Source organism: Ochotona curzoniae, unplaced genomic scaffold (genome assembly GCF_017591425.1).
Source record: "Ochotona curzoniae isolate NIBS_2020 unplaced genomic scaffold, NIBS_Ocur_1.0 contig_43, whole genome shotgun sequence".
NCBI classification, from domain to species: domain Eukaryota; kingdom Metazoa; phylum Chordata; class Mammalia; order Lagomorpha; family Ochotonidae; genus Ochotona; species Ochotona curzoniae.
In genome coordinates, this window is record NW_024466218.1 from 36,151,411 (window position 1) to 36,177,818 (window position 26,408).

The 26,408-nt window shown below is 42.1% G+C and overlaps 1 protein-coding gene across 2 annotated transcripts in view; it reads right to left on the reverse strand.

Annotated features, from left to right (window-relative positions):
• The window catches only part of NETO1 (neuropilin and tolloid like 1), an 88,911-nt gene extending 63,783 nt beyond the window's left edge, over window positions 1-25,128 (reverse strand). Inside the window, exons 1-5 of one of the 2 annotated variants that reach the window (XM_040985120.1) lie at window positions 24,817-25,090; window positions 23,005-23,058; window positions 22,634-22,771; window positions 15,895-16,143; window positions 15,474-15,694 (exon numbers count right to left, since the gene is read on the reverse strand). In XM_040985120.1, the coding sequence (XP_040841054.1) occupies window positions 15,684-15,694; window positions 15,895-16,143; window positions 22,634-22,771; window positions 23,005-23,058; window positions 24,817-24,844 (480 nt within the window). In that variant the 5' untranslated portion in view covers window positions 24,845-25,090 and the 3' untranslated portion in view covers window positions 15,474-15,683. Of the gene's footprint in view, window positions 1-15,473; window positions 15,695-15,894; window positions 16,144-22,633; window positions 22,772-23,004; window positions 23,059-24,816 lie in introns of those variants that run through there. The other variant, XM_040985119.1, reaches the window with a different exon arrangement.
• Between the last annotated feature and the right edge of the window lie 1,280 nt (window positions 25,129-26,408).

Sequence of the window (26,408 nt, forward strand, 5' to 3'; positions counted from 1 at the left end):
TAAATTATTCTACATTAATCAAAAGCAAAATAAAGCTAACAAAATAGATTGCCATTGCTGTTGAATACATTTCTCATTAGGTAAAGTTCGTCATCAGCAAGGATTGGATTATAGGACCATTCTCCAAGGAGAATCTAGCACAAAGAAATATCTGCAAGAGAGAACCTCCAAAAAGAACCAAGATGGGCCTGGGGATGGAAGCGGGTAGCCACAGCAGCTGGGGGTGCCACAGCAGCTGGCACCAAGTTGGAGGACTCGGAAAAATGACTACAATTTTGCTCCAGGTTGCCCTCTCTCCTTCCAGGAAGCAGGGCTGTCTCTGTTCTTGGTCCAGCAACAACCAGTCACTGCTGAAACCAAGAAGCTGTGCTCCTAACTACCAGACAGCTAACAGAGCAAACGGGACAAGAATAAGTCTTCGAGTGCCAGTGAAGCCTCCGTATCTCAAACATCCCTCTGCAGATGCACAAGCAATAAGGAAACAATTATGAAATGTGATATATAAAGATCCCAGGAAATGCCAGGCACCTGAAGGCATTCTCCCCAAATCTGCATTACACAACCCAACATGAAACTCAAGTAAATTCTAAGATATTAATATCAAGACAGATAAAAGAGCATCTTTGAAATAATTTTTACATGTAATCATTATTTCAAATATAAGATTGCAGCATTTAAGTGTAAAGTATATCTAAATATTTAAAGTTAGATAAATAAAAGATTATAGTAACTTAAATTTTAAAGTAACATAAATGTACAATAAGGTAAATGTCCTATAAATAGTGCTGTTTTCAAGGAATTCAACCGGCATAATAGTATTTATAACCACTATATTATTGTAAAAATGTATATAAATATTCATTAGAAAATATGAATAGCTCAGCAAACAGCCCAGTAATCCAGCTAGTCTTAGGTTCTATTTGTGACGAGTCCATGGGAGATGGAAAAGATGGATATAAGAGGAGGGGAGTGAATCCAAGCTGGTGGACAGACCAAAAGAAACTAAGTCAGAGAAAGATCCTTACCGTGAAGAGAGGGAAAAGATAATCAGACCAAATATTCCAAAAATTCGATTTAAGGATTTTTAAATTAAAATGTGTACTTTTAGAGAAATTGTCAGTGTGGGCCAATGATTTTTTATCATGAGCATTATGTGTGTGAGTGTCATAACAGGGACTGATTCCTGAGAGTACTCTATAAACACAGAGGAGAGTAACACTCAAAGGCTGTGTTTTCAGAGTTAATTGTGTGCATTTGATTTAACTTTTTTTACAAATGTATCACACAGTTGTCACACACACACACACACACACACACACACACACACACACACACTGGACATGTGAGAACTACAGGGCAAGAAGGCTGTATGCTTTCATTCATTTCTTGGTAGTATCCTAGCCACAGAACAACTTACTAGAAAACAAGCACCCCTTACTTCCCAATCTGTGTTCTTTCGGCCACCACCCAAGTCTGAAGTCCCCGCCCCAGCCTGGAGTTTGCATCTGCTGAGCTGAGTCCTTCCTGGCTCTGTCCTGTGCTCCCTACACCTGCCACCAGCAAGGAAGCCAAGGACTGCAACACTTGGATATTCACAGTTCAGCTAAGAAATAAGATCTTGAGTTCTTCGTGGAGTTAATGTGCAGTTAGAGCTTACTCAGCTTCTGTTCTACTTGATAATACAATTCAATAAAATGTGAACAGAGAAGTTCATTAGAGGGAGAAAGGATATTTGCCTCTTCCTTGTATCTTTTCTGTAAGCTTAGCGTTGTTTCACAAATGATTATTTTTAAGTCTACATTGGTATGTATGGCATGTTTCTGGAAAACATACTCAAAATGAAAAAAATTGTTCAATTATTATTTTGTTATTCAAATTGCTATTCACTTTTTTCCATTTATATTTAAATCAATGAGTCATTATTCTATGGGAAGTATATATTATACCTGGAAAATAAGAATTATTAACACCAAACTTTGAAATTGATTCATAAGGATCTTGCTAAGCAGGGACATTACTAACACTGATGACAATGATGACTTCCATGATGGTGATGATGATGATGACGGAAGCAGTAGCATGATTATGCTTGTCGAAAGGCCAAGGGAAATTTTGCCTAAATAATGGTAGAAGGACAAATAGTTCCCTTTTAAGAAAGATGCCAGAGCTCCATGGAAGATAAAGAGTAGCACCACTGGAAAACGAATCCCAGCTTCACCAATAAGAGTGCGATAGATAAGAGATCGTAGTGTATCTGAGCAGTTAATCCCAAAGCAAACATGCGTTTTTCTACTGGCTGTGGAACACATTATCTAAAAACATCAGTTCCGGGCCCAGCGCCGTGGCCTAGCTGCTAAATTCCTTGCCTTGAATGTGCCGGGATCCCATATGGGCGATGGTTCTAATCCCGGCAGCTCCACTTCCCATCCAGCTCCCTGCCTGTGGCCTGGGAAAGCAGTGGAGGACGGCCCGAAGTCTTGGGACCCTGTACCCGTGTGGGAGACCTGGAAGAGCTCCAGGTTCCTGGTTTCGGATCAGCACAGCAAGACAATAACATTCTATTTTAATATCTGGATATTTTAATTGGTTGGATTTTTGCATCCAGTTCTTCACCTTCCCCAGCCACTCTTCATTAGATCAGATCTAATTTGTTAATAACAGTACAAAGAAAACAAATGCAAAGATATTTCAGTTGTACATCTATTTTACCATCTTTAAAAGTAAACATGACATTCTATTCTCAAATTCTCCAATGTAACTCAGGACATAGCTAATCAGCAAATCATTAAAGATAATAATCTCACTCATAATTACTTCTCTATCACAACATAAATCCTTATTTTGTCATTAAGTGCAACTGAATTCATGTTTTCCTTCACTACATTGCTAAGACATTCCTCTGCTGTTGTCTCTTGTGAGTGCTTGCCTGGATTACTTGAATTGTTTCCGTTTGTTCTGCATTTTACTCAAGCCACCAGCCACATGCTTATAAATCACCCACTTAAAAGGGTTTACAATATGGCTATAAAACTTAAAATATTAATGTATTTCCCACTTTTCTTGTGATTATACGATATCGAGGAGACTTACAGAACGCTCTATTGTTTGAATCAAATTTATTGGGGTCTTATTTCAATTTCTCTCCTTTCAAAGCCAGAAATGGCCTTGACTACCAAATACACACCGGCATATTACTGAATCTTACACAAGGAATTTCATTCATTTTACCTTCTGTTAATTTAACACCATCCTTTCCCATATTCATACATTTGCTCACTTTGGTATCATTCAAATACATTTCATCAAGCAACAGTTGTTGCCAAATACTGACAAAACTCTGAGAATCCAAAGAATTCTTTCAAGAAACTTTGTGTCACAGGAGGAACAGCTGCCTTTCCTGTGTCCTCCTCAGAAGGAAGTGATGGAAATTGAAGCAGTGGGTCTGCTGGAACAACCCAAGGGTCTGTGGATCAGCAGGAGCTGTGCCAGCAAGGCACGCAGCTTGCCACACCACGGGAGGCTCTCACTTGTCTAGGTGCACCTGACATTGCTAGGGCAAGCACCGTACTGGAGAGCAATTCTTATAGAAACGCATTGCAAGTTTCTCAAGGTACTCAAAGGAAGATGCTGCCTCTGTATCTCAGCAAGTAGTACAGGATCTACAGCAGCTCAGGCTTACCAAGCCTTTGCTGTAGAACATCTACGTGAGCACAGGTGACAAATATCAGGACACAAGGTCATACGGCAGCAACATCTGCAGTGATGTGTGTCAGGGGCCCTGACGTGTGACGTGAGCCTGCTGCCTACAGTGGTACAAGTGCCTAAGCAACAGTCTGAACACAATCGTCTCATTGTAACCTCTACTTGACTCTCATTCATACACTAACGCACATAAACAGGTAGTATCTATCTGTGATAGAGTGTTCAGTATGTCATCAATATGCATCAAACTGCCTATTTAATTCTTTTTCATTAAATATAATATATAGGTAAAATATCTAGATGGTTTTTTATACTTTGTTATTTTATAAATATGCTTGAGCCATTAACTGATGCATACATTATTATATAATGTATAAATATTTAATATATATGCAATATAGATATAATTGGAATAGTATTAACCATGTATTTAAAATGTATCTTTTAAATGTAAATCCATGTTCATATTACAATATGCATGAGTGCCCACAAAGAAGGAAAGCTGAATAACTGTACCAATAGTCAATAGCAAAGACTTAAAATACTCTCAACTATTCCCAGTCTTGGAATTGAAGTGAACATCACCCAGCACAATTTAAAACAAAAAAAATCATTTTTTTAGTTGATATAAGTATTAAATTGTGACATCAAATCACTAGTAATTATTTTTCTGTGAGCAAATACTATAAGCAGGCCCATGTTCAAGCTTATCTAGAACTTGTGTACTTTCTACTCATAAAAGAATAAATGACCTACCAAAAATGAAAATGACACATCAAATTATATTTCTATGACCATTTCACCTAAGGTTAACAGGAAGTTGGGCTGTGCAGTGTGCCACGGTGCAGTCTAGGATAAGAGATGATTTTAAACCCAAGGCAGTGAAATGTTTAGCACAATGAACATAAATGAAGGCAGTCACATTTGAGCAGGAAACCAAGTAGCCTGTTTACTCACATAATTACCACAATTCTGTATGGAAGACTTACAAATAGTTCTGATATACATGGTATCTAGATTCTTTTTTCTACAAAATGTGGGAACAATCCATAGACATAGACATGAGGCTGGCAGCATCGAAAGGTGTGGTGCAGAAGCAGATGTGAGAGACCGCGGGCGGAGCAGGGGTGCCGCCAGGGGTGGCACGGAGAGAGGCGTGCAGCCCCTGTCTCCAGAAGTGGACGAGAACAAAGAAGCAAGTGAGCAGAATGGCTAGGATTTTCAAGCTACCGAGCAGCTATAAACAGAAAAGCAGCATTGTTGCATTACGGCTTAAACAACAACTTTTTCTTAATTGGAATTGAGATAAAAGCATTATCTGGAGGTGATTATTAGAGTAACGGGAACATACAAAGATGCTAAAAAATAATTTTTTTCAAGACTCAACCAGTTATTTACAACAGCAGATTTCATTTGTATGCCCAGGGAAACTATATGTCAGATGTGACCTCTCATTGCCATGGCAACCCTCAACTGTGCTTTTTACTTAACCACCACAACCATTGACCATGCCATTTGGAACCAAGCGCCAAGCCTGCCAAGGGATGGGCCACTCCTTTCTGCGGCCACACAGACTCGGGAATGTCCTGAGGTAGTGCTGACTTCTGTAGCAGACTTGTTAAACTGCATTTCTCTCAGACTCTCCTAGGGCTTTGAAATGTTAATTCCTGAAGTAAAATTCCTAGGGACTAGAACAGTCTTCTCGTTTCGGTGATGATCAATAGAGAATAGAATAGAAGTGACATATCTATGGCTAATATCTCCTCTTGCTTTAAAAAGTCAACTGCACAGTTCTGTGGGCACTTGCCTGGCTGATTGTGAATAGCCCGAGCGATATGGTAATCACACTGTAATTGCGGGGATCGTCTCGGTGAAGTGAGGTGTCTGAGAGTAGGTGGGAGAGGAAAATGGCATCAAGACACACTGGAACAGAATTTCAAGCAAGTCAGCGCAGCTGTGGCGTGGTGGGAAGTCGGCCAAGAGAATGAGCAGCCAAGACAGCGCAGCTCTTCTGAAGCAAAGGCCTCAGGCAGACAGACCATGAAGAGGCAGAGGCTGTAGCATTGCCAGGTTCCACCAGCCATCCCTGCCGCACACAAATACCAGCACCTCACACAGATCTTTGCAAAGCGCTGTAAATTATTTTGTTGGGATTTAGTCAGACGGATCCATAAGGATGATGTTCATGTAAAATCAAATGACATAAAAAGGCAAGGATCCTACGCACACAGGTGATTAGTTTGTGTGTAAGAAAATCCAGTTCCAGGGACTGTACACCCTTCCTGCATTCAAAGTCAAGCTATTTTCAAAGTTTGCGCAGGTGGATCCTAAGTATTAAGCTCTTCATCCCACTGGTAAATTCTTACATCATTTACTTCCCAAAATAATGCCTATTTTAAACATGCATTTGCATGCTGTATCAGTTTTCTTTTGTTCCTATAGCAAGTTTCTACAAATTTAAGGGCTTTAAGCAATACAAAGATATTCTTCCAGTGCCACAGCTCAGAAGTCTACAATGTGTCTTTTTGAATTAAAATCGAGATGTTAGCAGTCATGTGCTTTTCTGGAGGCTATAAGAGAGAATCTCCCCCTGGTATACCCAGGCTTCGACCACCTGCTAACCATCACAGCGCCTCGTGCCTCTGAACCTGCTGACGTTCACCTGCTACTTCTCACACTGTGATTCTGACCCTGAGCTGTCTGCCTACACAACATCTAAAAATCGTTATGATTGCATTGGTCTCTCCTACATAGTCTGAGATGCTCTCCCCTTTTATAATGTGTACTAATTCAGTTACATAAATATGAAAGCAAGGCAGAGGTATATATGTTGCTTTTCATTCATCCCCCTCCCCCAAACACTGGTGTTGAGCCAGACTGAAGCCAGGAACCAGGGACTCCATCTGGTTCTCCCACATGGATGACAGTGACGCACGCACTTACACTGACATCTGCTATCCCCCAGGTGCATTTAGCAGGAAACTGGCCAGGGAGCTTGGAGGCAGGACCCAACCATAGGAACTCCCAAAGAAATGTGGCCATCCCAGGCAGCAGCTTTAACCAGGTCCCACAATGTCTGTGCCTGCTTACTTTTGCATCTCTCCTGATTAACAGCCTTAAATCCAGCCCCAAGAATACTGCTTCCCCTTGCCATTCAGCATAACATCTCCACAGCTTCCGCACACAGGATCCAGGCATCATTGCACACAGTCACTCTTCCTACCACAGTCCCACCTCTGGCTGCAAAGTCACACCATGCCTCATGAAAACCACATTGCCTCATGTTAAGGTGCTTGTAAGTATCAACTCACTGGAGTGTCAAGTCCATCAGCTCAAACGTTCTACATCTCAGCATTCCAATACCCTAAACCAGGTACGGAAAAAGGTTCTAGATAGAATTAACTCAGACCTATGAATTTATAAAATTCGAGAAAAGCACATTGCCTTCTTTAAAAACACAACGATGGGCTAGGCTGAGGATAGCATTTACAGATGTTACTGTACAAAAAGACGAAAAGTGGAGAGAAAAAATTAATTTTACAATCCACCTGAAAAATTCCACTTGAAAAATTCCACTCCTGGTTTCACAGTTTGGGGATTATCCTGTGTTTGTTGTTGTTGTCCTTCCTTCCAGGCTCAAAGCTCCATCTTTTGGAATCCATGGTCTGTGCTCATAAATGGCAGCACACTGACAGGTGAGTCGTTATATTCCTGCCTGTATACATTGAGGGAAGGTGTAAGAGCAGCTTCTTTCATTTTGTCCCCTGTGGCTCCAGATGGCACTATTTCTGCTCATACAACATTCAAGAATGACATGTGTCTTCTGTGGACACCAGGACATTTTCTCCACGTGTCCAGAGCTTTCTCTAAAGTCTTTCCTAGATAACCCCACTCACTTAATCCACTAAAAGAACCTTCAGTGAGACTGAATGCTTTGATTTTTTTTTTTAACCTTGCTGCAAGATTAACAGAAGGCTGCCAGACCTTCTGGGTAGGATGCTTCTTTTCAATCTGTTACAGAAAGTCCCGAAATTGTCAGTGAACTTAAATATCCAAGTTCATTCATCGCTTGAAAGTTCTTCTTCCACATAACTCCAGGAATATGAATTTGCTAGGTTTTCAGGCACAATACAAGGATTCCCTCTCTTTCAGTTTTCAAATACGTGTCCTTCATGTTGTAAACATTCTCATCAGCCACAATTTTAACCTTCATATTTCTATGAATGGTCCATTAAGTCGATTCAGATATGTTTTAAGATATGTGCATTTTCTCTACCATAATTCCCTCTCGTTTTTCAAAACTCTTACAGGCTTCCCTAAACTTCCTACCTCCGAAATGATTTCCTCATTTAAAAGTTTAACGGTGACATGTAGACCCGCATGTATAACGGCAAACTGCATACAGTTTTGATACATTTGGTACATTACATACAGCGTAGTGTCCAGTCCTTAAATGTTATTTCTTATAGTGGATGAACATAACCTTCCACTCTTTCCTGGAGCAGTCTACAAGCTTTAGGGACTAAAAGCTACTTAATTTCTCATTGTTGCTGAAACAAGCCACCACATGACCGCCGGCTTGCCCAGCACAAACACACCACTGATCATTCTGGCTATCAGAAGACTACAGGAGCGTCACTGGTTTAGAATCTGGCTGTTTCCTTTTGGAGGCTCAAGGTGAGTTAATTCTTCACTATATTTGTCTAGAAACCACCCACAGTCTAGAAACTTCCTCTTCCTCAAGCTTTAAATCCAGCAACAGAAGCTGAAGTCTGGTAACCCTGAGATGTTTTGCCTGCTCTTCCACACCCCGATGGCCGCTGGTGATGATGGTGGGCTCTGACGGTAACCCAGGATAATGTCCACATAGCATAGTTAACTCATCAACAGCCTTAATAAAATATCTTACTTAGATGTACTTTTTCCATATAATACAACAGATGGAAAGACGCCAGGAATTATGACACAGACATCTATGTCATGGAGGAATCATGTACCTATTACGTGTGCTTGGTCTTCTAGGCTACCATAAACTCACGGCACAGGATTTTAGGATCTTGTACCAACGTGTACTTTTGGAGCATTAGTGAAGTGTATCCTTAAATATTTGTTGAGGAAAGTAAATCAGTCAATACAATCACATGGGACTTAGAGTCACCTGTGCCTGTACTTTAAAGAGAGTAATGAGATAAATAGAAGTGCTTATAATCGTGTACAAATCTTAATGTAGATGACTTTAGTGAATGAGACAAATGACACAGAGCGTGGTTTTCCTGATAATTCCTTGATTTAATTTCCATACATTTAAATTAATTATCCATTGTTATGAAATGTTTAAAAGAAATGAAATTCTAGATAATAATGCTATCATTTTTGCAAAATATGAAGGCTGCTTATAATTTGAAAAATACATTTTTTACAAATGTAATCACAGGATAGATGTGCATCAGAAGTACCCACATAAGCAGATGCTACCAGAATAGGAGGAAGCCTGGTAACTAGAGACACACAGAAACGTAAGAACTAAAAAGAGACAAAGTATGTGCGCTTTTTCCTTATTTTATTTTTGCCAAGCTTTCTTATGCATTTCTCATAATGAGAATTTAAGCTAAGGGCAGATGCAAGTCATCTGACAGGAAGAGCTGACCTAATGACTGACTCAAGTCTGCCCTTAGCTACCCTATAACTACGTCTGCACCAGCGTGTCTGAAGGTGTACAGGTTAAGTCCAGCTGTCTCTCTGAACTGAGGCTCCCTGCTCTGCACACCTGTTACAGCAGCCTGGGACAGAGGATGGGTGGGTGGAGTCACCACATTTCACAAGAGTAAGTCAAAGAGATAAGCATCAGGGAAAAGGAGTCATTGTGCTACAGCTAAGAGAAACATTAACAATTTCTCAAGTGGTTGGCTTGTGAGCTACAATTTTCAACTAAGGAGATGATTATCTACACAGAAGACAATGTCAGTAATATCAGATATTTAAGAATGAATAAATCATACACTTGAGACTAAGCTGGGCTGAGAAAGGTAGAGGAAAGAAAAAGCCATAGTGTGTTGGTTACTGGTATCTGAAAGATTTTTAAGACAAATGGAACAAGTGATGTTTAAATTCATGTACTGGAGAGCAGTGATATCTTGATGATATAGTATTATTCTTTGATTTAAAAAAATTCAATATAACTGCAAGAAGGTTGAAATATGTGATTTAAGTAATGCCAGAGTCTCAGGCTTCGTGGCAGGTGGAACAACCCAAAGGTTCCATTCCTGATAAGCACTGGACAGCAGCTGCTCTGAACTCATTAACCCAAGTAACTTATTTTCTCTAGACCTCTAGCTTTTTGTCTCTAAAATTAGAAGGCTAAGTGAAATGAACCCTAAGGTCTTCTTTCTGTCTGCAGAATGCATCATGGTTGCCCGGAGCGGTCCAATCACATATTTACCATAGTCCCAATATGCACTCCAGCAATTAGTCACTAAACAGACACATCTAAACATGAGGCCCTGCCTCTTCAGGAAGCAAGATGAAGAAGGTATTCTTTTTGTACAGGAAACTTCTTAAAAACCTTTCAATATTCTCTGCACAGATGGGAGCTAATCCTGGAAATTTTCTCTCCTACTCTCAACTTCTCTCCTGAACACCCACCTAAACAAAACAGCATTCTCATCTCTATTTCTCAGTCCTCCTCATGAGCCCACTATTGCACAGATCAGATCAACCATGTCTTGCACTGAAAGAATCAGAGGAAGGGCACCTTTCATAATTTTGTTACTTCTCTGAATCACAAATTTTAATTTCATTCTTCAAAAAATATGCCTCCAGAAGAAAACTGATTTCAATGCTTAAATTTTCCCTTTGGCAATCTTTGCCAGGACTAAAGTAAAAGATTTTGAGGTGATGATGTAAATATAATAGAAAAGATAGCACATACTGACCTAAAAGTATTTAAACTTTCTTTGTTACATGAAGAACATGTAACGAAGGTTCACCTTTAAGCAACTTTAATAAAACTATCTACTTTCTCATATTTTAATGCATATTTTAGCTATTAAAAATAGAAAGAAATAATCCATTGTATTTGTTGGCAGAACGTAACCCAATTCCAATGATCCAGTTAACAAACTTGAGAAACTTGAACAAGAGTTAACACCTGGAATGCGCTCACTTTGCTGATTAAACAAGAAACATAGAAGGCGTAGGGTTAACACTGACACAGCATCAAAGTCGTGATGACATTCTGTTCAAGCACTATGTGTCATTTGCTTTGCAGAGTGGCATTTTTTAAATACTCAGTCCAAACCACAACAGTGCAATGGACTCTGGCCAGTGTTTTCGAAGTCAGTCAGCGTGGAGTATGAGGCGAGATGGGCTGAACTCAGCGGACAGGCCTTAAAGACAGCGTCTCAGAGGAAAACTCCCCAGCAAGCATCAGCATCACAAAACTTTCTATATGTTCAAGCAGTCCACTCACTTCCATGCCAGAGCCCAACACAGCTTCATTGGTTTGGTTGCTTGAGGCATTTCTCTGAGGTTAAGTCTTCTCTGGTAAGCTGTGGCCACCTTTGTGTCTTAAAACTAGCACAGAAGAGCATGTCATCAAAAGTGACAGATTCTGTTAAGTTCCCATTGCACAGTTACCCATATCTCTCTCCAGTACAAAGTAAAGAACAAGGCTAACCAAAGAGACTGGAATGGCACCTCCCAGGAGGCAGGACCTGGGCGCTGCTCTTCTCGCAGGGATGAGAGCAAGGCTAGAGCAGCACACTGCCCGGGTACAGTCACGCCTCCCCCTGCCTTAATACCATTTACTGCTAAAGGAGTCTGAGCAACTGTCTATTCTTATGTGATCAAAAGGCATTGCTAGTTAGAGTGCAAAAAACGTGGCCTATCATGAAATAATGTCCCAAACACTCATTTTAAAACTACCAACATCATTGCTTTCTTTATCATTGTTGATCCTAAATTATTATTTTTGCCAAATAATATCAAACTTACAGCATTATTTTTTAAAAATCAAAGCATTAATTATGAAAACTGAATCAACTTACACACATTTTCCTTCTGGTTCCCTAAAATCTTCCTCATTTCTCTCCTCCACACTTGAAGGAATCAGTGATGCGAGCATGGCATATATTCCAGTATTTTCAGAAACTTATATCACCAAATATATCACCAAATATATCCTATTTATTCAATTGTCTCCAATAAATTCTGCTTGAATATATATATATATATATATTTTTAAATGAAGTTACTTATAAGGGAGAAAACAACACAATGAAATTCGAATGAGCATTTTAAATGTTTGGTATGTTTTCATGCTTTATGTATAAATCATCTTCAAGTTTTAATGAACTGATGGCAAGTACCCCCAAGCTGGCCTCAGAACACAACAAGCAGGTGTGGCCCATGGGCCACCCACCAGGGTTCTGGACTTCACACTTCTGCAAAAAAAAAAAAAAATAACCCTCTGTGCTGTGCAGACCTCAGCACGGAACCAGCTGATTTCTTCCACAATCTCACAATCCTTGTCATGCATGATTCATGATAACCCTAGATGAACCGTCATGGCACCATGGGCTTGGGAAATGACATGGTATCCAAAAAATAATCACCAGTGAACTGCAAAGTGAGGAATCACCAAAATGTGCCAGACGAGTCGGGAGAGTCTGCTCCAAGGCTGCTTTCTGTGGTGTCTGCTCTACTTCCTTCCTGCCCTTCCTGCACACACGACCTCCAGGTCACTAGTGCACGTGTGTCGTTGGGAAGGAACGCGTGCAGCCACCAGGAACAGCAGAACCCAAGGGTTATAAAGCTAGCTTATCAAAAGCTAAGCTGAAAAGAATTCAGAGCCTCAGAAATTGATAAGTACCAACAATGCTGGAGTAGAGTTGATACATTTGGTGTTTAGATCGGCCATGAAGGAAGCCGGGAATGAGGGGATTTCTAACCCATGGCACTTGCTTGGTTAGACATAAATCACCACCAGGCCCAAGGGTCCAGGTTATGTAGGAGAATTCTGAAATCCGTTGCTCAAGGATGTGGTCTGTGCACATTAAATAAATGAGATGTGCTATTTGGATACCATACTCACTATGCTATTTTCAAATCATAATCCAAACTTTTCTAGACATGAATTTTGGCTTTGTAGTTCCAAGGATTCTTATTTAAAAAATTTATATGTATGCAAAGTACATATTATGCTCAAGTGTATACAAAATATATGTCCATGTATGCATGCATGTGGTTTATATATATGTACATAATAATGCATGAATAACTGATGGGTCCTCATAAACTTCCTTGAGATAACTATATCATGCATTTCCTTGGTTAAGCTTGGCAGACATAATTTGTCCTTAAGAGCTATAAAAACCCTTAATGTGCTGATACCAACATCAACTTCCTGAAACTCTACAATGGGTATTCACAATCTGGACCATGGTCAATTCCTAAAAATTAAGAGGACAGCAAAATAGCCCAGTGGCTAAAGTCCTTGCCTTGCATGTGCTGGGATCTCATATGGGCTGTTCCACTTTCCATCCAGCTCCCTGCTTGTGGCCTGGCTAAGCAATAGAGGATGGCCCAAAGCCTTGCAACTGTGCACCTGCATTGGAGACACAGAAGATGCTCCTGGCTCCTGGGTTTTGATCAGCTCAGCTCTGGTTATTATGGCCACTTGGGGAGTGAACATGCTAACAGATCTTTCTCCAAGTTTCCTCTGTATATCTGAATTTCTAATAGAAATTAAAAAAATCTTTAAAAATTAAAAGGACCATTTATTCTTTTTGCCACTCTTTCTGTGTTGATGTATTATATGATTGCCAGCAGAAATAGCTAAAACCTCACTTGAAAGTTTGGGCCTAACAAGAAAAAGTAACACAGTATATCTATTAACATTTACATAGTAGCCTTTCCTAAAGAAAATAGGAAATATAATTTTAAAAATAATCTGGGACATTTTCTGTTGTCCCAGCCTGCTTAATTTGTAGAGAATATATGATCAGGTTATGAGAAAATACAATAGCTACCAACATTTGAGAACTTAGAAGTCCTCACACTTCATAAATATAAATTGATCCATCTGTCCTTCATACAGCTGCATGAAACTGTCATTATTGTCCTGATTTTACGCTTCAAATAAGTAAGAGACAGAGTAGTAAGGACTATGCCCAACACTTAAGGCAAACCATGCAACTAGAAGCCAGATTGGGCAACCTGCAGTTGCCCTGGAATCCAACTCTGAGGTAGGCCGGAGAGCAAGACCTCACTTCCATCATGCATCCACCTGCACGCCCTGATGACTTCGGCAATGTTTCATACCTTGAATCATGAACCTGAGTTGAAGAATGTCACCAGGCCATCACTTGACGCATACTGCCCAACCAACTTTAAGCCAAAATAGCAAAAATCCCGCTGGCTCCAGAATCTGGAGTTCTTATAGATAGATGTCACTCGTAACTCTGTACACTCTGAACTTCAGTACCTAGTTGCCCCCTCAGTGTTGCCTCTTTACACACCAAGATCTACAGTGCTGCTCTGCTCACACGCCTGCCTGGGAGCTCACAGTGCAAGGCAAGCCTCCGTGGGCCTGTTCTTTTTTCCTAGCCAAGTGGAGGTTTTCCTTTAGGCTGTACTCGAGTTTATCTGGGAGATGAACTTAACTGATCATTCTCTCATCTTAATTTCATGGAGTCAGCTCAAATTCCCTTTGGGTTCAGTTCTTCCTAGCAATGCTTTTCAGATGACGACAAGGAAGGCTCTAAAGAAAGGAGGAGTGAAGAACACTGCCCAGGAAATAGAGCACCATTTTAAACCCGCTACACATCACAACCGCCATACTGTCCTTATCTCAAGAAGCAGGGAACAGGTAGTTATGTTGATTAAGTCTATGAGCTGACAATCTATTCTTCATGAAGTCACGGCTTTAAATCCTAGACATTATACTCACGATCACCAAACTCAGAATGCAAATACAACTTACACAAGCCTACAGAGTGCCATGAGCCAGCCTCAGACCAGGTTCCATACACAGTCATCAGTCAAGGAAACCCAACGCATCGCCCCTTACAACCCACTGCCAGCAATCATGGCTCTTTGAAGCACATCAAATGGGTTAAATCATGGCATATGAAACATGTATGCTTTCAGTAAGGTACAAATATTTGCAAAACACAGTTCAAATCACAATCCCTCTGTGAAATGAAAATGTTTCTAATCCTTAAGGTCAGAGCATATGATAGAGTTGGTATTTGATGCAATATACATTGTATTGTCATAATGAAAGTCATGATTAATTGTATATTCACTGCAAAATTTCAGTTCCACTTTTGTAAAACGGAATAGAAACTTTAACAAATTTTGCAGATATTCCAAATTCCCTTATTACCCATTACATTCTATATAAAACAGTGAAAACTTCAAAAACAGAGCTACAGATAGCATGCATTATGAAACTCAAAGCATTTCTTCTGTTTAAAAGTCACTTCCTCAATCTCAAGTTGATAAGCATGGTGCTCTTATAATTTAAAGTGTGGTAAGCAGTTTTACCGTAATGCATAATAACTCTTCATGGAGTGAGATGTTCACCACCACAGATTGTTTTTAATATTAGCAGGTTAAAAGAAAATCGACACAGATTACATAATCTTATATTGCATAAATTGTCTGCCAAACTTTCAATGAAAATTTGGCTCCTACAGGTCTCAATTTTCTTTTCATCAAAAACTCTTAGGAATTTACATTCTGAAAGAGATTGGACTGCCTTAAATAGAACCTATTTGCTCTAAAAATGATAATTTTCAAACAAATCAGCTCAGTTGCTCCTTGCTCAGTTGTGCACAGACTGTTGGATGGACACATTTTGCCGGGTTCCATGTAGAATTACACTTCTTGCAGATTGTTTCTCAAATTATACATGTCAGCACAACAGAGGTCCATTTAATTAATTGTGTTGTTGGTGATCATTTAAAATTCCTGAGTCACTATGCTTTTCCTATAGTGTAGGAAAAGTTTTAAGAAAATTTTATTTTCCTTTCAGAATTTATGAAGCGAAAATAGAGAACACTGTAGGTTTAGTTTTAAATAGAACCGGAAACGTCTTTGAGAAATTATAATGTTGAATTACAAAAGATTTTGCACTATGAACACAGAAATTAAAGAGATAAAAGATGGTTTAAAACAAACCCTACTTACCAGGTGTGAAATTGTATCGAGCTGAAAAGCCCATAGATTCCAGCTCTCCATCAGCAAAAAATTTAATCCATAGAAATCTTCCGCTGGATTTTATTACAGGTGGGTTTTGTTGTCCACAGAAACGTCCAATTATTGGAGAAAAGCCAAACGGTCCATCTCGAACTTCAATATGATCAAATTTGCACTCCCAAGATGGCTCAATAGAGTACTTCTCATCAAAGTAAAGTTCAATGCACTGTCTTGGAGAAGCTGTGAAAAGGAAACATCATGGTTATGAGGCCTTTTGTAAATACAGAGGTTAATTTTTTTTCCTATTACATTTCTTATATGTGTGTATCTTCTATCAATCTTTACAAAATATTTCCCAGATAATGAAGATGAAATATGTAATCCTTTGTATTCTGAAGATAATATTCTTACTGAAATGCCTAAATGATAGTTTTGAAAGTGAAAATATTACGCAATATATTATTCTGCTATAACTTAATCTGATATTTAATCCAAATTGTTCTCTTTTGCAGCATTTTCTCAAGTTCTCAAGTTTAAGGCAAGAAACCACTTGAAAATTATTCAGTGCAGTTATACAACCATTCAAGTAGTTTGGGTGCATTGTTTTGATTAGACCCAAGTGCATATACAAAGGTAGGCACACAAAAATCTGACCACCCTAAGATTAAATTCTTCAAAGGCTTTCTAACAACTATTGACAATGAGTAGTGTACTCAACACACAGCATCTTCTAGAATATTCTACTTCCAGGATCTCGTCACCTCATGTCACACCGAAGACTCCCTGTTTTCTAAGACATTATGTTCTTTCAAGTGTTTATGTAGCTCACTGCTCTCATGAACAGCTGCAATTTAACTCCTGCACCTCTAAGAAAATCTCTGTTAAAGTAAGCCTCCTTCTTACATCTACTCAGGAAAGACCAGACTCACATCTCATAAATCATATCTCCATAAATGTTCTTACAGCTCTCCAACACGGCTAAATTTTGTCTTGTGAATGCATTACTATGTGACTTTCCATCCTTCATTTGCCCTGGACCAAACAGTCCAAAAAAATCTAGCAGTCCAGGCTTGCATGCAGGCGGGGTTCTCCAGAAGGCCAAGCTGTTTGTTGGATGTCAGCCCCCAGTCATTCCTGCATGTTGGTAAGCATCACTGGCCTGGTACTCTCTCAGTGCTCCGTCACCTTCTTGACCTTCCCCAGGATTAAATTCCTCTAGCAAGTTTAAAGCTAAGACCTCTAAAAGCAGCACCCAGCCATCCATGCTCTACTTGTTCATAAATATATAGTAACAGCACAAACTACTAAGGACCTACAAGTGAAATCCCTGCATGCATGGATATAAAATGTATTCAGAAAAGGAAAATGAATGACTTGGCTATCAAAAGATTCATACAATAATCTACGTTATTTGCACTTTTGGGATTTAAAATTTTGGATCAGTAAATTAAACCTCAATTCATGTTGAAAGACAGCTTTTTGAACTATATCTAATTTCCAAAGTTGTTCCAAATTATGGGAGATCCAAGAGAGGTGTTTATAATCGTTGCAAGAAAATTACATGTACTTTTATCTCAAATTAATATATAAGACAAATGGCAACAACGTAATGACAGAACTAAGGAAACTTTGAAGAGTTTTTGAAATCTGCAAATAGGAAATCTCTGCTAAAATCAACTGAGAAAACCATGTTCATCCCTCAAGTCTTGGACTACAAATAGTCAAATACTTTAGGACTGGGCCCCTTTTCCATTAGCATTGGACACCATTTGAAATCATTATCATCCTGTAATATAAAATCGCATATGCCTAATTATCTTGTCTTTCAGAAGCTTGTGTATGTTTATGAGTAAGCAAACTCTTTTAAATTGTTTGACAATCATTTTAGATATAAACAATGTGCGGCCAGGAAAAGACAAATCAACGTGCCAATTTCTTAGAATCCTTATCTATCAGGAGTCTGCACATACCCACTTATTTCCCCTAGGAAATAGCTGTCCATCTGTCATACATTCATTCATGCTTACTTTCAGCTTCATTGACACTCAAATTCTTTCCAATATGGATATAAACAAACCTTTAAACAGTTTTGTTTTTCAGAGAACATGAAATTTTTATGGCTTTTAGTAGTTCACATGTTGCATGAGGGATTCATTTTCTTTATTGATTATGATTGAATTAAATGTACAAATTCACATGTGAAATCTATACAATCTGAATTTTAGGAGGTGGTCGTGTAACTGTTAAAAATAAGCACATTATATAGTTTTAGTTGTAGGTGAGAAGTGTTGATGCGATACAAGCTAACTGTTTTAAATTATCTGGATCTGACTCCATACACGCAGATTTTCCTTGCCTTCAAATCTCTCAGCTCACCGCTGCCTTCCATTTCAGCATTTCCTCTTCACTATCTGTGGCCACAATTTTTGGAGTTTCCGTGCGAGTCTCAGTCTCTTGGAGAATCTTCAGACTGGTTTTGAGCTAGGAGCACATCCATGTGAGTCACACACAGAGACACAGATTCAGTGAGGGACACTGACCAGCTGAGACTGTTCAAGGATCTCTGAAACCCCTCTGGATTCTCCATCCCAGCAAGACAATGACTACTAGTCTAGTCTCTTTCTTATATGTAAAATTCATAATATTCTACAAGATGGCCATGCTTTTTAGAAAGGAATAGAGACAATTTGACCCGTTTAAGAAGAAAAGAGAAAAAGAATAGGAAAGAAGGAAAGAAGGAAAGAAGGAAAGAAGGAAAGAAAGAAAGAAAGAAAGAAAGAAAGAAAGAAAGAAAGAAAGAAAGAAAGAAAGAAAGAAAGAAAAGAAGGAAGAAATGAATTAATGGAGGAAGGAGACAATATCATTGTAAGACAGGTCAGCCTGTCACTTCGGGAGTCAGCACCCCGTATGATTGCTGCTTTCTGCCCCACCTGTTCCAGTTCTGGTGCAGGTCCCTGCTAGGCACCTGGGAAAGCAGCAGAACATAGCTCACATATTGGGCCCCAGAACCCTCATGTGAGACTCGAATGATTCCGGGATCCTGGTTTCAGCCTGACCCACTCTTGGCCATTGTGGCCAAATGGGGTGAAAATCAACAGATCCAAGAGCTCTTTCTTTGTGTGTGTTTGTTTTTCTCTTTCCCTCTCTAACTGTCCTTAAAATAAATAAATGAATACATCTTTCTATTAAAAAGGCATGGAAAGAGATACTGGTTTTCACTATGGATACTGCTGTTCCCAAATGTCCACTCAACTCTCTTCCCCCAAGACACAACAAAACAAGCAAACAAATATGAGTTGAGATCTCAGAACACTCTAGAATGCTACTCCACCCCTCTGGTGCTATGAGACCCCTTGCCTCACCTCTTTCTCAGCTCCTGGGAGGCTCCTTATCAGTCTGTTGCTCTTATTGAACTCTACTTGCTCTTTACAGATTTTCCAGAATCTATTTGACATCTCTACTCCCACCTTTGTACTCCAACCAGCCTGTGTGCCAATAGTTTCCAAGGGAAGACTTACGGTAATGGCCAATGCTCTAAGATCAGTTACACAAGAATTCCAGGGGACACGCCCAGGTGTCTATTCTTTTCAAGAGTTGAAAAACAGTACCCTAAATATTCTCTAATGCTTTCAACAACAATCTCTCTACCTGTGAATATGAGATAGTAACTTTAGTACAGATCTCTCCACTGAAAATTATCCATTTCCTACATGAGACATCACCATAAACACTAAGATTGAACACATTGTTTTTCTTTAAACCCTCTCTCTGCACCTGCATTCCTTAAGTGACGAGAAAACCTCAGAAAAGCCGTGGGACTCTCTAATTCTCCTTTCCACCATTCGTGCATGAGCTTTCCAAACATGCCTCATTTCCACTCTTTATCCCACTACCAACATCGATTCTTCAGTATAGATTATTAAAAGGATATATTTAATCTTTTTCAACAGTTCCTTAAGTTACACTATTTTTCTTTAGTGGTTTCCACATTGAAACTTCACATTATTTCTCTACTCAAACTTTTGAAAGATACAACATTGTATGTACCATCATGCCCAGACTCTCCTGGAAGGGACAGATGATACACCAGAGCTTTCTGCGTCTGAGACTAATTCCTGATGTGTTCTGCAGCAGGTGGAACCCTCAGACAACAACTGGGCCCACCAATCTCCAAAGTTCCGCATGAGTCTGTGAGGAGGACGATAACCTCCAGAACAAAGAGCAAGGTGGGTTTCCCTGTTCCTAGTCTCTTCTTTGCCGTATGTCGACTCCGGCCATTCTGGGTTTGTCCTAGCATCACCTTAGACAGTTTGCTGAAAGGGAAAGAACTCCTGGACCACACTGTGTAGACAACAGCCTCAGGGAAGCGTCATGTCTGTTGGATTCGTGTCTTACATTCCACCTGGAAGAGCAGGTACTTCTTGGGGTTGTTCAGCGTTAGTTCATTCAATAAATGAGTGACAAGAAAAGCCTCATATATTTCAAAAAGAGTAAAAGTCTGAGATTGTAACAAAGGGAGGATCTATTTATTTCTCCATATTAGTCTTGGGTTCTGACATAAATATGGATTAATGAGCTCATGCATGTAATATTAAAAAGAAAGCTCAGCAATGCTTTTTAAATCAAATAATAAGAAAATGCTTCTGAGTTGATCTTTGAAATAGGAAAATTGGAATTAGTAAATTTTGTTTATTTTTATAGCTTTAGATTTTTTGTAATATCATTGTTCCAAACATAAGTTTTATTACATGGCTTTAAAAATTACAACTATCGTTTCTGTCTCAGTTCACTTATCTGAAAAATGGGGACAACAAAAATACCCATTTGTATGATTAAAAGCTCCAATATATGTAAGTTCTTACAAAATTCATAGCATATTAAATAGAACATATGTAATTAGCATATTTATAAAATATTGACTCAATATGAGGAAAAACCAATTTCAGTCCACAATCTCCATTTTTCAATATCTTTTGCTATTAATCATAAAAGAAAGTAAAGCTGTCGGATCCCAGTGCTTGTACTAAAATTGGTTAATTTTAGAGCTTTCTCTTCTTTCTTGTAGCTTGGGGTGTCTTTGTTTTTGCACAAAGGGAGCAGACAGATGCCTGCCTCAGAAGTGGTACCAAGAGCATCTCTGATTTTTAAGCAGGTATTGAATGCACGTCTTTGACATGAACACAGCCCTCTGCGTGTGGGCATGTGCGCACATATGGGTGTGAGTTGGGATAGGGGAAGATGGATGAGGGCTGGAAGTTTTAGGATATTAGGTAATATCACCTAAAGAATTAAACACTTCGATCACTTGTATGGCAGAGTGTCCGAGATCAAGAAAGTACAGAGGGAGACGAAAGAGAGGGCTTCCACCTATCGGTTTTCTCTGCTGATGGCTGGGTCCGGGTCATGCCAAGGCCAGGAGCTCAGAGTTCCGTTGGGGGGTTCTACATGGGTGGGCAGGGCACGTATACTTGGAGGACCGCCTGATACCATTCCAAGCGCATCAGCACAGATTCAGAAGGAAAGCAGAGGAGATGGGACTCAAACCAGAACTCGAATATTAGATGATGGCTTTAAAAATGGCTACTATTCCACAGTGCTGGCCCCAACCTGTTCACGCATTTGAACAAGTTGTACTTAGCAGAGAGGTGTCCATAATGTCAGTGAAAATGCGAAACGTTCACTGAGAAGTCACACTGAGTTTTGGCATACAAGCAAAGAAAGAAAATGCCATCATTCAGAATTCTGACCTTGGTTTTAAAAGCAATACTATCTGCTCAAAGGTTTGGGCATTTTATAATGTGTGTATCAAAATATCATATCATATGCTATCAATACATACATTTTTATGTCTCTGTTACTTTCTTTTTAAGTAAGAAAATGTGACAATATTGCAAGGGAAGGGGCATTTAGTCCAAGATGGGCATTTAGTTAAGATGTCCTGATGCAAAAGGGGTCCTTGGTTCAAATTTCTATCTCTGGCTCCTGACTCCGGATTCGTATCATTGCCGACCCCTGGAGGAGATGACGCAAATATCGGGTTCTAAAAACTTACATGGCAGATTGCGATTGGTTCTTGTGTATAAATTCTCTAGCAGTAGGGTAGGCCCAGTCCTTGCCTTTGCTGCCATTGTGCCACTTGCAGAGTTAATACCTTTCTCTCACTAGACGGAGGCACTCTCTCTCTCTCTCTTCCACTTAAAAATACATTTTTAAATCTCTGGGGGTGGTGAGTGGAATTGGGGAAGGGGGAAGGTAAATCTCAGGGCCTGTGGAACTGTATCATAAAATGATAATGATAATTTTAGAAAGAAGTAAATAAATAAATAAAACTGTAAAATATGATGACATCTCCTGTGAAAATGCCTATCAGATTAGTGTTTTGAAAACACAATTTATACATGCAGCTGTAACATTGTTTTGTATCTTATAATATTCTAGAAAAATGAAAAAAAATGTGTAAGATGTTCTAATATTTGCTAAACTGATTAACAGGTCATCTTCTCAAACGGTTAGACATTGGGGAATGACATGCCAGCTACCCAATTCACTCTATTACTTCGTAAACCCCAAGTTACCTAGTCAATTGTTACAAGCTGTAAGTTGTGGGTTTGTTCCCGTTTCTCAGAATTCTTTGCCTTAGCCCTGTATTAATGCTGCCAGTGTGTATTCATCCAGCTCTAACAGCTGTTTGTCCCCAGAAATGCCACAATCTCGGAGGGGCTGCCCTCACCTTCTATGATGTAGATGCACTCTCGGTCTGGGGGGTACTTGCTAGGGTAATTGGGGGAGGTAAAGATACCTCCGTCCGCATGTTTGGTCCAAGTCCCACACTGTACCGACTTCTGTGTTTCTGAAGTGGTTTGCTTTTCTGCAAAAATAAGTAAATGGATAAATAAATGAATAATTTTTACAATATTAAATTTAAAGCACATTATTAGAATATCCATTAGTAAATTAATTTCTAAATGTTGTCTTGCTTAAAACCTATCAATTACACATACCATGAAATGCTCAGACTTTCTGGAATGTTAAAATTATTGGGAAATAGTAAAATCTAAAGTAATTAGGGGACTTCTACCAGCATTTTCCAGAGAAACACACCTGTTCCTTTCTTGGTTGCCCCAGACAAATGGAGGATGATTAAACTTGCTACAACTGAAACAGAAAAGAAAAATTAGAGATAGTATACAACAAATGATCAAATTTTGTAAAAACATAATAACTTAAAAATGATACCAGAGTACATAAGTTTTACCACTCTCAACTGTTGCACACTAACTCACAACTTGGAAAAACAGAATAAAAACATACAAATTAGGAGAACTTGACAATCCCTTAAGGAAGTAAAGCAAGTTGAGAAAAGAAGACACACAAACTCCTTAGACAAATGCTCCCTGACTCAGAGGCAAGCTGGGGTGTCAGGGCCCACCCTAAGTCACCCTAGGGAACGGCTTTGCCAGCCTGCTTCCCTAAGGGACAGGACTGGTCATAAAACAGGAAAGGCAAGAGTCCCCGGAGCACCAGAAGATCCCACCCCAAGGATGCCAAACTGACTGTTTTGGAAAACACTTAGGAAGATCCCATAGGATCTGGAGGAGGGGAGCAAGGGAGCAGAACCGATTCCTATGGCTGGAATTCAGTAGCTTGAAGAAATGTCTCTAAAAGCCCTGTACAAAATGTCACCATTCCTCGGCACCTGCTAACTGTAAAATCCATCTCTCCCAACGCTCCATCTGCTTTAGTGCTTCAAGTTTTCCAGAAAGAGATCAGTGTTTTGAAAAAGGTGATTTCTACTGGCAGGTGATGGAGTCTTTTTCAAGATCAAAGAATTTCTGGTCTGTAACTGAACAGCCCATAGGCAGCGCAGTCTGACAGGGACCTCTGCACTCCTGCCAAGGTCTGCCTTCATTCAGCCCCTTGGCCAAACCTAAAGCAAGCCAGCCAGGTGCAAAAGCACCTAGTCCTCACCGCCTCTGCTTTTCATCTTCAAGTTATTAAAATGTACTGTAGTGGACAATTGCACAAGCACATATGGGGTCTATGTCCTGCCTTTCATATATTTCTGCTTCCCAGTGCTGTGGGCAAGGATCTGGGCCCCATACCAATGATTAGAGAAAGTGTACACAGCGTTACTTTACACTCGGCCGGGTCACCTGCTTCCGTCTTTCAAACATTGGTGGTGGTTACTCTGAGTGTGCTTGTAAGCAGTAAGCGTTTCAACTTGCCATGATTCATTCTCTCTCTCTCTCTCTCTCTCTCTCTCTCTCTCTCTCTCTCTCTCACACACACACACACACACACACACACACACACACACCAGTCGGTAGGGTTTTGACTGCCTTCCCCGTGTTGCCTGGAATCACTTTCTCAAGCATGCACCGCGCTGAATTCACGGCCGAGCCAGTGTCTGAATTGCGTGGCACAGGATTAACACCGAAGGCTGGCTCCAATCTCCACCCCCAGTTTTCTTATGTCTCCTTTCACCCGGAGCCTTCCCACCTCCGCTCCGCACGTTTCCACGCTGCCACGCCACGCTCCAGGTCCCCGGGCGCCAGAGCTCCGCCGAGGCTGGCGCTCGCCCTGGGCGACACCTTAGTGCCCCTAGTGATGTGGGACCCCTGAAAGAAGGACCCTCTTTCCCCATCTCACAAAGTCTTAACCCCCACAAGCTTCGGCTTCCCGCCTGTGCACTCCTGGGGGTTCGTCGGCTGCACTCTCCTCGGAGTGAAGGGTGGTACTCCCCAGCAAAGGCTGCCCCCCTCCCCGCACACTCAGAGGTCGAGCGGCCCCCGCGCCGCGTCCTGGGTGGCTGCCACGCAGAAAGTTTGCACCTGCCCGAGACTCCCGGGGACTGCGGGGTCCCTGCACCGGGCTCCAGGGCCCGCCGAACGGCGCGGCGGGAAAGGTACTCACTGGGAAACAAACTGCGTCCATGGATCATGTCTGTGCCTTACACCAGAGGCTCCGAGCTCCACTACTTCCATTTAGAGACGGGGGTACTCGCAGTGGTGCGGCCAGAGGATGAAGTCCGAAGATGGTGAAGACGCAAATCGAGAAGAAAATCAAGGGGGCAGAGAGAGAGAGGGAGGGGAAGAGGGAGATCCGAGCCCACAGGGCAGCCAGACCCGAAGGAGTGGCCCCGCGCCCGGGCTCGCGCTCGCCGCGCTCGCTCCTCGCTCACCGCCGCGAAGCCAGCAGCCTCGCCATGGCGCTCGCATCACTCCCGGGCGCCGGCCGCCACCTTGAGCGCGGCCGCGGGCTGCGCCCTGCTCCCTGGCATCGCCGCCGCCGCCGCCGCAGCTGTCAGCAGGGCGCGGCGGGCAGGCGGCGCGCGGGCGGCGGCGGGCGCGGGGAGAGCGCCCGGGCGCCCCGAGCCGGGGCCGGGGCCGGGGCCGGGCTGCGGGCGCCGCGGCGTGGAGCCACTCCGGACCGACGGCCGCGACGGCTGGCGCTCGCTCAGTCGCCAGTTGCGTCCACGCCGAGCTGCAGGTCGCAGCGGCCTCGCGGGCAGGGTGTCCAGCAGCAGCCGTCCTCTGGCCAGCCCTTGGGGATCTTCCGCTGAGGCATCGAAGACCGGGGGAAGGGGTCCGTCATGGGCTCGCCGGGCTCCGCGCCACCTCTGCGATCTTGCGGAAAGCGGAGCGCGCGGGTGGGCGTCTGGGAGGAGGGCTCGCGGGTGGCGGAGGGGAGCGCGCCGGCCAAGGGGGCGGGGACCGGTGGGGGCGGAGGCAGCGGGAAGATGGCAGAGTTACTGGATGGCAGCGGGGCGGGCGGGGGCGCCTCAGCCCCTGCCCCAAGCTGGGCGATCCGCGGTGTGACAGCGGGCAGGTCCTAGTGGCCAGCCCCCCCTCTGGGCTGGTGCCCGGCGGAAAACGCCTTGGAGGTGGCCGCAGGGACAGTGCCAGCCGCCTGGGTCCCAGGGCGGGGAGGGGGAGGCCCGCGCTGGGAGCCGGCCACGGGTCAGTCCCCGGGCAAGGGGCCGGAGCCGGGCAGTGGAGGCGAGCTGGATCCTCTGGCCGGGAAAGGGGCAGAGGCGAAGAATCCTGCGGAGATCCCTTCTAGGGTGATGTTTTCAGTCTTTAAGGGTAAGGCATCGCGCCCGCTGTCCCCTACCCCTACCGCCCCTGGGAGCGAGGGAGTCCAGGAGCCTGCCAGCCCCTCTGCGCTGCGCTGTGCTGCGGGGAAGGCTTCGCCGCGCAGCCGGGATCTGGCCGGGTGAGCCGGCGAGGACCGGTCCCAGCGGCGGGGAAAGTTTCGCGGCTCCTCCGTGGGCCTAACGCGGAGGTCGCCCACCGTGAACCGGTCCTGAGCGGTCACGGGCTTTGTGGGGACGCCCCTTCGTCCTCAGCAAGGCACCGAACCCACCCCCAAGACAACCCCGGCTCTGCCCAGACCTAGTCCATCACACACGGGCACTCGCGCCCTGCGCGCCCAACTCCGAGGCAGGAGTTGCGGGAGAGTCGGCGCGGAAGAGCCCCAGCTCGGGGACAGCGAGTCCAAGCTCA